The following is a 14,650-nucleotide window of genomic DNA, read 5'->3' as shown; positions in this document are numbered from 1 at the left end:
TGATTAAATTTGGGGTACTGGCAGGTCCCCAACTTTATTCTCTCCCTCTTTTTATTTCACATTACAATTGTTACATGCCTGCACTTTATTCTAGGCACACTTTTACTGAACCAGTATTTCATGCTTTCAGTAAACTCCAGACATAATTAATGATGGCCTCCTTGATCTGTAATGGCTTCTTAAATTATGATAAACAGATAAAACAACATGGGTGTGTGTATATGACACACATCATCATATTAATGACTAATGATCATAAAACCATGTGTTTCTTTTATTAGTTTATGAAAACTAGCTGAATTATAATAAATCAGTCTTTTAACAGACAATATACAAAAGCTCCTGCTAAAAGCACTGAAGCAATGGAATACAAAACTGCGTACTAAATCTAGATATCTGGGTTAAGAAAGACACCACAAGCTATTTTTACACCAGCAAACTCATTTAGAAAACTAAGAAGCAAGAAGTCAAATTAATAAAGGATTTTAATTAACAGATGTAGGCTCCTGTTCTTGTATTGTGGCTCTAGAGAAATTGGGTTTTGATTCTTCTCCACTACATACCAGTCAGATCATCACCTTGCATTAGGTCAAAGAAAATCCATAACTACTCAGCAAGGCTGATAATCCTGGCACCCGTGAACACAGCAACTAGTTAAAACATTATAAAGTGTTTTTGAACCACAAGGAGGATTGAAAGTTGAAGGAAATAGCTCAGGTGACAAGACATCACGACCCAGAGGTCATATTTTTATTAGAAATGCAGCACTGATGTATGGCTTCAAAATGTTTCTGTTCCTCACCATCCAAAGATCCTTTTTAGTCTTGAGATAATTCATTCATTTTCAAAAGTGTACGGACAGAGATTGTGTTCAACGCCCACTACAAGGACTTCCAACTTACTAAATTGTACCTTCAGTTATAACAAGGATTTATTTGTTCATGTCGGTTCCACAATGCCAAAGTGGTTAGCCCGTAAGGTTTAAAACCCTCCTTGTCAGTCCTACGGTTTTCCTCCTGCATCGCAAAAACATGCGTGTTGAGAGGATTGGTAATGCCAAGTTACAAATACTTTATGTGCGAAAATAATACACACATCTGAAAAACTGTTTGCACTCCTGTTATTTCTCTTCAGTCAGAGATCATTTTTAACTGAATATGTGCAATAAGCTATATTGCTAATGTGTAATGTACTAATATAATACAATATACAATATGCAATATACTATTCACTAATAGGTGCAATAACAATTTATGTTGCTGTACATTGGACAATAATAATTTGCTCTGGTTACTTAACACTGTATATCATGGGTGTCAAACTCCAGGCCTGGAGGGCCGCAGTGGGTGCAGGTTTTCTTCCTAACCCTTTTCCTAATCAGTGTCCAGTTTTCGCTGCTAATTAACTTCTTTTCCTTCTATTTTAATAGCCCTGGTTTTAAGGATTAAGTCTTCTGAATTGATTCTTTTCTTCATTAAATGACAGACAAACAGAAATGAGACATGAAACGAGCCAACAGATGACCAGCTAAATTGGGGCTTCAAACTCCAACCAGTTCCTTAATGAGAAGCTGATTCTTGCTGTTAATTAAACCTGTTAATCAATTCCATGGCTTGTTGCTGCTCCCTTTCTGCCACAGCAGACATTTCTAAAACTGTTGATATTTGTTTGTTTTCTAAGAACTCCTAAAATGTTTTGGTAACCTGAGGGATCAACCTTACTGAGACCTTCATCTTTATTTTCAAATTTTGTTCAATGAGTACAGGTGAGCTGGACATGTCCTGCTTGTTTTATGTCTCATTGCTGTCCGGCTGCTAATTAAGGAAAAAACAACTAAGGGGCCTGAGTCAAGCTAATTAAAGCTAAGGCTAAAGAAGTTAATTAGCATCAAAAACTGCTTACTAATTAAGAATATGGTTAGAATGAAAACCTGCAGCCACTGCGGTCCTCCAGGACTGGAGTTTGACACCCCTGCTGTATATGACATATTTGAAAAATGTTCTCCTTTTTTATATGAATTCTGTTTTTAAATTGTTACTTTGATTCAATTCTTTAAATGCACCTTTGGGGTTGTCATAAAAGTAATTTTGTTGTGTTACACAATGACAATAAAGTGCTTGACCTTGAACTATTTCAGTTAGATAAACAATGACTAGAAGATCACTTGAAATGTACTCACAATGTTTTCACTCAGCTTAAGGTATGAAATAAGCAGGCTGTGTCAGTTTGAAATGGGGAGAGGATAACACGCGAGATGGAACACTGTGGACAAAGTGAGGAGCAAGCCAAGAGTACAGCACAGGAAGGCAGCGCACTCACAACGTTTCCACAGAAACTGCAGCCCCAGCAATACTCATAAATGTGAGATTAGACAGTCGGCTTTCTTTGCTTGTACTACATGAAGATGCTGACACACACAGACTGCACCATGGCTGAAGATGCAAGGAGAAATAAAACATGGGATGTGGCTTTGAATGACCTCTTGGTTAAGGAAAAAAAAAAATGTACTGAATGACATACACACACAATGGTTTGATGACAGCTGTATGCTCAAATCACTTGTTTTTCTAAATGGTGCCTCATAACATGCTGACATTTTTGCTGCTACAATTTATCAGACACAGCACATTTTATGAATAACATCATCTTATGTTAAAGCCACGAGGCACAGCATACGTTCTGATGCACAGTTATTCCCAATGAAATGCTGATGTTTTTGCCATTTAGAACAAGTCAACAAACCCCATAAGTCTGACATAAATTCTGTATAGCTGCTGATATAAACAATAAATAAAGTGCATAGTAGACATTATTCCTTATTTAAAGAAAGATCCCATTGTGGTGATGAGACAAAATGGAGATTTTTATTGGCAATCCAAGAAATGTCTTCATTAACCATATTTTCACATAATGTTCATGGCAAATAATCTACTTGACTAAAAGACAAGGATGCTTGATACAACAGATTGAAAAAAATGAGATGCCACCCCATGTGAAATGAAATACAAGAGATGGTTAAGGTGGTGGCCATTGATAAAGTGTAGAGGCAGTGGCAGATGGGGGGATGAAAATACAACAAAATAAAAGTTGATGAACTGCCAAGAATTTAAGAAAGGAGGACGCTCATAAAAGACTCCAAAAATCTGTGTGGACTGCTTTCTGACGAGTCGATCATGCTACTTGATGCCTCCATATATATTCTGTGAAATAGGTAAGTATGGCTGTGATTTAATAAACTATTTATGTTGCATGTGTGTATATATATATATATATATATATATAGAGCGAGAGATATATATATATATATATATATATATATATAGTCACATACAAGCGCTTGGGGAACAGCTGATCGACCTAGTTTGCTTCGGAAAACATCCCGGGGTGGGGACAACGGCAGTGTACAAACCTGTCTCTCTTTACTTCCTTAGAAAGACCGAGACATCACAGCCGTAAAGAACGTCCAGACGGCTATAGGAAGCACACACTTCCGGGTCTATTTATTCCCTCTGCTGACCCGTGATGATGTCATGCTCCCAGAATCCACCACATCTATCCCAGCATTCCTCACGTCAATATCCGGTCCGCCTCCATAAAATGTCCGTCTTCCCTCCCTTCAATGTGCTTTTGTAAAAAACAATTGACTATTTTTGTTTTTTAGTATACTGGGCTGAAACCCCCAAACCTTGAACAGTCTTGTGTCTTTTATTACAATATATATTGTGCTGCTACAGCAGCCTGTGAGAATATTGCTATTAGACTGTGTGGTCCCCGGCCGGGACGCCCAGGAGGACGTGAGGAGGGCTTGTGCCTCCTCCAGACCGCGAGGGGGCGTCCGTCCTGGTTCTGTTGGGGGCCACGGGTCGAGGGCATGGAAGCCCTACCCTGTAGGGGCCCATGGTCACCGCCAGGCGGCGCCCCGATGCCGGTTTATCCCGTGATGTCCTCGGCCGGGGCTGGAGCCCGGCCGGGACACCTTGGAGGACCAGAGGAGGGCGTGTGCCTCCTCCAGACCAAGTGGGGGCGTCCGTCCTGGTTATGCTGGGGGCCTCGGGTAGGGGGCTTTGAAGCCCAGCCCTGTAGGGACCCGTTGCCACCGCCAGGCGGCGCCCCAGTGCCTAATTGTCCCTGGAGCACAGCACTTCCGCCACACCAGGAAGTGCCGGGCGGAAGACTTTATGTGGCGCCCGGAGAGCTGCCAGGAGGACAGCCGACACTTCCGCCACGCTAGGGCGTGGCTAAGGAGCGGATCCCGGAAACACCTGGGGCTCATCCGGGAGCATTATATAAGGGGCCGCCTCCCTCCAGTCATGGGTGGATGTTGGGAGGAAGCAGACAGAGCTGGAGAGAGAGGACGGGAGGCGGCCAGGAAGGCACTGAGACTGTGGGCGTGGACATTGGGGAAATTGGTGCAAGAAGGCACTTGGGGTGCACGTGAGCAATTTGTAAATAATATTATTGTAAATAAACGGTGTGTGGGTGAAAATATGCTGTCCGTCTGTCTGTGTCCGGGCCAGCGTTCACAACTGTTTGGTACATTCCTACCCCCAGCCTCTATTTAATTAATACATATTGGTATGTCCCTAGCACCCTTTTTGCTATTGCCGCTGCTTTAGCCTTTGCTTTACCATCTGCCATATTGTATTTTAGGTTAAGGAAATTATCGTCCTTTTACCTTCGAGTTGTCATGGTTTTCACGTCCTAATAATTGTATGACTTCTTGCCAGAAATTTATATTAAAGTATATGGATTCTCAGCCTTGACTTTCTTGGTGAGTAAAACTATCTGTCCACGTTACTACAACCAGTAGGGCAACGCACACTCCGTACGGACTGGGTCTTGGGAGAGAAGCCTCGCTAATACGGCATTCGGGGACAGAATATATATATATATATATATATATATATATATATATATATATATATATATATATATATATATATATATATATATATATATATATATTGTGCCATATGGCCGGGGCCCTTGCCTGGCTGGGACGCCTCTATGCTAGAACGGCCGGAGGAGGGAGTGTATCCAGAGCATCACTTCCCCCAAAGTGCTAGGTGGCAGCAAACCCCCTGGAAGTGCATATATGTTTTATATCTATATATATACTGTTACACATGTGCGAGTGGGAGGCAGCTAAAGGGCCTGAATAATTGTAATAAAACATCTGACCAGGGGGCAGTGGAGTGCGCTGTCTTTCTCAGTTTCCGTACTGAATTTTCCTGGGAAATCTTGCAAAGTTCCGTTCCCTTTGATGATGTCACTTCCAATCCAGGCGACATCACTTCCGATTCCGGTCCCTTGTCACTTCCTATACTGGCCTTTAAAGCCTCCATCTTTGTCTCATGTAATCTGTTCTGTTTTGGACTCACTCTTGTGAAAATCTATATATATAATTCACTAAGGCAAGACAACCATGGAAAGCACGCCGGAAGGGGCATGGATTAACTAAGCCGCCGACAAGTGAGACACCTATGGCGCACACAGGATAGAGCCACACCCACCAACTCCAAGACCATTGGATACAACGACAACTCGCAGGGCCACGCCCACCAACTCGGACGTGACGACACAGAAAAAATGGCGTCATTTATATTCATCTGTCGTAGAGGCCACATGCAGTGCAGGTCAGGTTAATGTCATGTGCATGTCATGCAACTCCGAGCTACGTTGACTGTTCATAGAGGCATGTTTCTAGCGGAGGTGAATTGCCATATGCAGCGTGTGAAACGGTTTGCGAGGGATATCCCATGGGATCCTTTAAACAATCCTTTACAACTGAGGATGAAGCACAATGAAGTAAGCAGTCATTAAAAACCAACTTTTCAGTTACGATGCACAACCGCGTGCACCATAGCAAACTGTTTTACACGCTACATACAACTATTTGCTTCTGCGACAAACATGCATCTTCTTAGATGCTCCTGCAGGAACAAGGAAGACGTTTTCCTTTCCACCAACGCTCCTTTTTCACCGGCCGGTGTCTACCCTCGCTCTCTAGGCATTCACACTGCCTGCCCATTTGCCCGGATGCAAAAACTCACCGACCACCCAGTTAGTCCCTTTCGTTTGTGGTAAGAGTCCGCATGCACGTCTGAGCCACACAGCGTTTGTTATGCCGCGAGTTCACTATTGTGTTGTATTTTGCTCCCTCCAGAGTTCCTTTTTCTTTTCATTCACTTACTGTTGTATTCTCACACCAACTCGTTTTAGACATTTGTGTCTTTCCAGAAGTGTTTAGCATTCAATAAATAATTATGCATGACATTGACCTGTGTCTACCCAGCGCACAGAGGCGTGGGTAAGCCGTTGAACCCCATTCGGGCTGCAAGCCGTGGAATTCCGACTAAATGTGACTCATACGCTCCCACTCATTACGTCCCTACACTTTGTGCACACCCCCCTCCTACCGTGGTCGGGTATCTTGGTGGATTATATATAGAAAAGCAGCCAAAACCGAGGGGTATCCCATGGGGTCCTTAAAACATTCCTTTACAACTGAGGTTAAAACACAATGAAGTAGGCAGTCTTTAAAAACTGAGTTTTCGGTTACAACGCACGACCGCGTGCACCATTGCAAACTGTTTTACACGCTACATGCATCAATTCGCATCCACGACAAACATGCGTCTTCTTAGATGCTCCTACACTTTGTTCACACCCCCCTCCCACCTCGCTACTACCGTGGTCGGGTGTCTTGGTGGATTATATATAGAAAGGCAGCCAAAACCGCACAGAGCAATGAAAAGTCTAGAGTTCCATCTTTTCATTCACTTTCTGTTGTATCCTCAAACCCTCCCTTTTTAGACAACTGTGTCTTTCCAGAAGTGTTCAACCATCAATAAATAATTATGCGGCGTTTGTTATGCCGCGGGTTCACTATTGTGTTGTTTTTTGCTCTCTCTAGAGTTCCATCTTTTCATTCACTTACTGTTGTATTCTCACAGCAATCCATTTTAGACAACCGTGTCTTTACAGAAGTGTTTAGCATTCAATAAATAGTTATGCATGACATTGAGCGTGTGTCTACCCGGCGTGGGTAAGCCGTTGAACCCCATTCGGGCTGCAAACCGTGGAATTCCCACTAAGTGCGACTCATACACTCCGACTGGTTGCGTCCCAACCCTTTGTGCACACCCCCCTCCCACCTCGCTACTACCGTGCTCGGGTGTCTTGGTGGATTATATATAGAATAGCAGCCAAAACCGCACAGAGCAATGAAAAGTCTACGTCACTCACAGGTAAAGACGGCGACTCAAGTGACGAGTTGGAGGTGGGCACATGAGCGAGCAGTGCATACTGAACGAGAAATCAGCAGACTAGCATGACGGACGGAGCTGAATCAACGCCATTCTCCTCTCCTCCCGTTCCACACTCCGCACCGTGTACCCCCATCCCTCTGTCTGGCAGGAGAGGGCGCGAGGACGGTGCGCCAGTTTTCAGTCATGGACGATTGTGTGTTGGTTCGTTCCGTGCATTGTTACAATGTTGCTTTTCTTGCTGATTTATTACATTACCGATTTTTCAAATGTTAATTTTCTCCCTCTGCTTAAAAATCATTAAAAAACCGGCCTGATTATGCGGCGTACGCCGCGGGTTGGCTAGTTTACTATATTTGCAGCCAGGATAGATCATAGGGGTGGGCTGCCCCAAACACCTTTATGATGTCTGGTGTGATTATTTGTGACAATATATAAATATATATATATATATATATATATATATATATATATATATATATATATATATATATATATATATATATATATATATGAGGGGTGTTCATTTATAAAGAGGTTCTTATAAAGAGTGCAAGGTAGACCTGACTCATTGGACAAACACACACATATATATGAACTTGTCGTTAATAGTGCTTGCTGCTCTTTCCCCCTTTTCTGTCAGTTGTAATCAACATGTCGGAGCAGGAGGTACACAGTTAGTGTTATTTAGTTAATTATTCAGTTTTTGACAAATGAAGGCGTTGTTCCATCTCAGATTTATTCAAGACATACAAAACAGTTTGGGGATGAGTGTCTCTCTCTCTCTCTCTCAGTCGAGAGTATATGACTGGTGAAAGTCATTAAGAGAGGGGGACTATCATCTCTTCGGTCCGCTTAAGGAATTTTTAGGAGGGAAGAAATTCAATCTAAATGAGGAGGTTATTGACGTTGTGCAAGAATGGGTCAACATGCAGTCAAAAGACTACTACTCTTTGAGGATTAAGAAGCTTCCTGAGCAATGGAAGAATTAGATTGCAGTGGCAGGAGACTATAGAGAAAAACAGTGTGTAAGTCGTTTCATTGTATTCAATAAACAAAGCACAGCTCATAAATTCCTGTTTATATTTGAATTCTGCTCATATACAGCTGGGAAAATGAGTATTGAAAGTTTCAATGTTTTTCTCCGTAAATATATTTGTAATGAATATATATGTGTAATAAAATGGAATGAAACAGGGAATAAGTATTGAAAACATGAAGAAAAGGAGGTGCAAAAAGGTATGGAAAGCCAAGAAACCCTGCTACAATCTGTTAGTATTTAGAAAGCAATGCTGCCCTCTATCAGTACAAATGAGTATCAGCTGGTTTAGTCCTACTTGATGGCCTATAAAAATGTTTCTCATTACCAAGGTGTCACACAAGAAGCATCACATGATGGGTAAAAGCAAAGAGCTCTCTCAAGACCTTCACAACCTTATTGTTGCAAAACAAACTGATGGCATTGGTTACAGATGTATTTCTAAACTTCTGAATACACAGCACAGGTCACCTTTTTGGTCACAGTATTCAGTCCTGTATAGTTGGCAGACATTTCCCTAGTCTTCAGGGACACTTTAAAGATGATTGAACTATTATAATCCTGTCAAATCTAGTTCAGTTCATCCTTCCCCATTGACTTCAAAGCCTTTCATCGAGTTGAGTTTGTCAATATTCACATGAACACTTCCATGATTTCTCTGAACTCGAGGAAAAGTGAACACTGTGGAGTTCGCTCATTACTAATGAACACTCATAAAATTATAATGGCTGGAGACTAATTGTGTTTTAAATCCAGACCTGGATCGGTCTTCAGCTACAGCGGCAATAACATCTAATACTGCAAAAATAATTACACAGTTAGTAAAGTATCTTATCAGACCCATGGAGGTTTTTAAATTCTAACCTAACAGCATATTCCTTCTTCTCACAAATTCATCTTTGTAACTCAAGAATCGATTATTTCTTCATAGGCAATAATTCTTTGCCATTATCAAATCGTTTAAGTATGATGCCATTGTTATCTCTGACCACGCCCCTCTGAAAATGGAGATTAAATTACTATGCCCTACACTCTCATCTCGCAGCTGGCGTCTTAACTTCCTGTTGTTAGCTGGTGAGAACTGTACAGAATTCATACCCAAGCAAATTGATTATTTTCTGGAGACAAATGCATCCCCAGAGAGTTCTCTGCAGTAATACTCTGGGAAGCTCTGAAGGCATTTTTAAGAGGACAGATTATTTCATATCTTTTTCACAAAAATTAATTGGAAACCAAAAAGGTGTCTGGGTTAATCAGTGAAATTATCAGAATAGATCTAGAATATGCTAGGTCTACAAATGAGGCACTTTATAGGAAAAGACAGGTTTTGCAATCATAATTTAACCTCTTGACTACTAAAGAAACAGAACAGCTTATCTTTAAATCGTGATATCATAATTATGAACATGGAGAGTAGGCCAATAAGATTTTAGCAGAGCAAATCCACAAGCAGGAAGTCCGCAATATAATAACAGCAACTACCAACACAGACAGAGATAAAATCATAGACATAAAAATATGACCACACATTTAGAGAGTACGATAAGTCTTTATATTCTACTCAGTCTCAACAAGATAAGACACAATCTAATAAGTTTTTTGACTCATTACAGATGCCACAGCTAGATACTGTTAGAGCTGTGGAACTGGATAAACCTCTAATACTCAAAATTATTTAATCACTATAAACTCACTTCAAATTGGGAAAGCAGCCGGCCATTATGGCTACCCAGTGGAATTTTATAAAAACATTTCAAATAAGTTAGCTCCACTATTATTAGCAATGTTTATAGAAGCTAAAGACAACATTATTCTACCTCAAACTTTTCAGTAAGCATTCATTTCCATATTTCCTAAGGGAAATCAGGACTTACTACAATGTGCATCATACAGACCAATGACACTCCTAAATAATGATGTTAAGATACTTTCCAAAGTTCTAGCTAGAAAAATTGAGAAAGTGCTTCCTTTATAAGTCAGTGCGTAGTCGATGTCTATACTGTTTGAAATTGGGGGTAAAAAAAACCAAATGTCCACTCAGAGGATCTTTTCAACACATTTTAAAATTATAGCAGGATCTAATCAATAAAATTTTAGAATATGTTTCTATATCAGGGAGAAGAATACTCTTCCTTCCTTCCTTGCTGCTTCAAAGATTTTCTCTGTTGGCTCCTCTCTTACTTTTGAGTGGGCATGGAATTTTGGTTTTGTTAAGTCTGATTTGATTGCATGGATTGTTGTTTGCTTTTAATTTAAATCAATCAAATAAATGAATAAATAACATTCAAAAACAGTAGGAAAACCTGTTTAACCAGGCATATATAAAACATATATAATCAATATAAAATATCATATTGGAAGAGATGACAATGTGGATTATCTTTCCTTCATTAGCCACAAAAGGTATTTCTAATAATTGTTTAATAAAGTCATTAATTGCCTACCTGTTCCAGAGCAAAAATGTGCTGATTAAAATAGAACTGGATTTGCTCATTTGCAATATTGATGCACAGCTGCTCAAATGAATTCTTCTGAAAGTTCTCAAATCCAAAGATGTCCAATATGCCGACATTCATCCCACTTTCTGGAGTGCTTAAAAATAATGATGGAAAATTGAAATATGTATAAAACATTAAATAAAAAATACATAAAGTGTAACAGCAACAAGTAGTAGGTCCTGATGAGTTAGTCAGTAATAGACAAAAACACAAGTTGCCTTTTCCAGTCAAACTACAGTAAAAGAATTTACATTGAACAGAACTTCTTGCTAGAGTATGACCACAAACAAAATAAATAATATGGATATAATTATGTAAGGGTCCATATGTTATATAAATTTAACGTTTTATTGTTTAGAATTATTTTTCATGTTTTTTTACTGCTATGTTCATAATCGTGCATTGTCTCTTCAATTGTGCTTCCGTTCCTTGTGTGTTTTGGGTGGAGCCCGAGGAGGTGGGGCCACCCTGACATCTCGCCTTTTGAGCCCTCTTTTTGGCTACTCAAGACCAGAGGTGAGTAAGCAAAAATCAGGAGAACATTGTTTATTTGTTTAAAGGAGTTTGGAAATATTATTTTCTATATTTATATTTATTTATTTATTTATTTATTTATTTATATATATATATATATATATATATATATATATATATATATATATATATATATATCTATATACCTGTATATATATATACCTGTATATATAAAGGGTGTCCCAAAATTCACACAAGATTTGAATTTGGAGCCATTTGTGCGGTAAAGTGTTGCCAACGAAAAAAAAAGACAGCGTGACAGCTCACAGTTCAGGGTTATTAAAAATGGAGCGCTACACGAAAGAACAACGCGTTTTCATTGTTGAGCAATATTTTAAAAATAATGAAGGTCTGCCAGCTACAGTTCACAATTTTTCTGGTCGTGTAATTTCCTGTTTTGGTGATCAGAATTGGCTGCCCAGATCATGCAATTTAATGTGTTTGGACTTTTTTTCTCTGGGGTTTTTTTGAAGTCTAAGGTTTATGCCATTAAGCCCACGACCACCCACGCCTTGAAGGAGGAAATTGATCGCTGTATCAACAAATTTCAGCCACATTTATGCAAAACGGTCATGGAAAATTTCGACAAAAGAGTGCATATGTGCAACAAAGCCGTGGAGGCCATTTACCCGATATGCTATTCCATACATAATCCTATACTGTATACTTTATGAATAAATTAAAAATTTTTCAATTTTTAATTAAAAACCTGTGTTCTCTATCAAAATTACTTCTTGCGTGAATTTTGGGACACTCACTCTCTCTCTCTATATATATATATATATATATATATATATATATATAATAAAAGGCAAAGCCCTCACTGACTGACTGACTGACTCATCACTAATTCTCCAATTTCCCATGTAGGTAGAAAGCTGAAATTTGGCAGGCTTATTTCTTACAGCTTACTTACACAAGTTAAGCAGGTTTCATTTCGAAATTCTAAACATAACGGTCATAACGGTCGACAACGTCCGCCATGTTGAACTTTCTTATTTATGGCCCCATCTTCACGAAATTTGGTAGGCGGCTTCCCTGCGCTAACCGAAACCGATGTACTTACTTATTTCGATGGTATGACGCCACTGTTGGCCGCCATATTGAACTTTCCAACGTCACCAATTTTCAAACTTCCCTTGTAGTATATATATATAATATATATATTATTATTTTGCTACTGCCCCTGGTTTTATCTTCTGGATTATGGATTTGAATTTATTTTCTGTAGGATTATCCTTTTAGTAACTAATTTTTCTGCTCGCATAATAATAATAATAATTCTTTACATTTATATAGCACTTTTCTCACTACTCAAAGCACTTCCATGGAAGGAGGACCTGGGATGCAAACTCATTATTTCCTCACTGTGGGCAGCATCGCTACCACTGCGGTTGCTTGCATTATTCAAATGTTTTTTTTTTCCAAACAGAACATTTCTAAAAGCTATTTGGTGGGCGTTTTGTACACAGATTGAAGATTTACAGTCATCCTTCCACATTTCTTGTTATTTCACCAGCTCACCTTGTTTGAAATCTGCTAGGACAGAAGCCTGCAGTCAACAGTTTTACAGTTGGCTGGATTAGAGGTGAGTCTCCTTGAGCAGGCTGGTTAGATTAAGAACCTGCCTTTGTGGTCTTTTTAGGAGGCCTCAAACCCTTTTTCAATCAATATACTGTGCCATTAATACTGAAGACTATACTTCTGTGTTAGTTTTGCAGTAAATTTAATCATAAAACTGGTAGTTATATTTGATTTAAGCATGAGGACCTTGTTGTGCTTAATAGAAACATTCCTGAGTATTTTGAAATTATCAATTTTAAACTAAGACTCCATATTAGTTTGTAGTTATGATGTCGCTTGTTACATTAAAAATGTATTCATTTTAAGATTTTTTTTTATATTTAAAAATTCACTTCATGTTCAAATTTTATTTTATGCATCCAGAATTCACTTTATAAGTTTGGAATTCACTCCATTTATACCATACCAGTAACGGCGTACTGCACGATAACGTGCAGTGATTACACTTGACTTCTTCATTCCTAGTTTTCATTCTCTTTCTCTGTTTGCCATTCGTTTGCTCAGAGGTTGATGTGCTTGCAGCTTCCTGATCAGCTATTCTTTTCTCCACCCTACCGGCCCGCTGCTTCTCTTCTTTTATCGGCATCTTTTCGCGTTAAAACTGATTAAGTTAGTTTTTGTGTTGCAATTACTTAGTACGTTTTCTTTAATTTTTCACTTAAGCTGGCACTTAAGTCTTTAATCTGCCCCAAGAATGATTAGCGAAGGTGGTAGGGAATGAGAACGGCGCCCATATCGCGATAGCCGCGCCGCCCGGCTGCCGAGAGTTGATTCAACAATAAAATAAAATAAAAAGAATAATACAAATCATAACCTCGAAAGCGGACAGAAGAGGTTACGTAGTATATATGTACCAAATTTCAGGTCTACAGGTCGAACGGTTTGCGAGCTACAGGTGATTTAAAATCCTGGACAGATAAACGAACAGCCACGGTAGCGTATTATTTAAGAAGATATGACTTATTTGAACTTGACTCCACATATTTCAGATTCAACTTTATATTTTCAGTAAAAGATTCCATACATTCCAAACTTCATACAATATTTTCTAGTGTGACATACTTATTACTATAATACAATTTATTTATGCAAAAATGGTTGCACACACTAAGAAAAGGGTTAGTCGACCAGCACTATATCAACTATATTGTTTAGTCAGTTTTTTTTTTCTTCAAGAATTCACTTCTGAGCGGCACGGTGGCGCAGTGGTAGCGCTGCTGCCTCGCAGTTAGGAGACCCCGGTTCACTTCCCGGGTCCTCCCTGCGTGGAGTTTGCATGTTCTCCCCGTGTCTGCGTGGGTTTGCTCCCACAATCCAAAGACACGCAGGTTAGGTGGACTGGCGATTCTAAATTGTCCCTAGTGTATGCTGGGTGCGTGAGTGTGTGTGTGTATCCTGCGGTGGGTTGGTGCCCTGCCTGGCGCCCTGTGTTGGCTGGGATTGGCTCCAGTGGACCCCCGTGACCCTGTGTTCGGATTCAACGGGTTGGAAAATGGATGGATGGAATTCACTTCTGGTTAATACGCAAAGGAGATTTTATGAATTACCCTTGTGATGTCTCATCATTTGTATAAAAGAGAATTTCTGGGTGACATTCATGATTTGATGTTCCATACACAAAAAAAAAATGTTATTGTCAAAATAAAAACACATTAAGAACGTGGCTAAAAAACAAGAGTACAGGCTTTAACTTACATCATAATATGACACAAGTAAACCACAGATGT

General features: G+C 39.5%; 1 protein-coding gene across 1 annotated transcript in view; it reads right to left on the bottom strand.

Moving 5' to 3' along the window:
- myo3b (myosin IIIB) overlaps nt 1-14,650 on the bottom strand; it is a 524,448-nt gene that overhangs the window by 317,089 nt on the left and 192,709 nt on the right. Inside the window, exon 13 of the mRNA XM_039757595.1 lies at nt 10,752-10,899. Coding sequence (XP_039613529.1) covers nt 10,752-10,899 — 148 coding nt within the window. The remainder of the gene's footprint in view (nt 1-10,751; nt 10,900-14,650) is intronic.

The sequence above is a fragment of the Polypterus senegalus genome, chromosome 6 (genome assembly GCF_016835505.1).
Source record: "Polypterus senegalus isolate Bchr_013 chromosome 6, ASM1683550v1, whole genome shotgun sequence".
NCBI lineage: Eukaryota > Metazoa > Chordata > Cladistia > Polypteriformes > Polypteridae > Polypterus > Polypterus senegalus.
The sequence above is the reverse complement of the archived record's forward strand: the minus strand, read 5'-3'. Positions and strand labels throughout refer to the sequence as shown.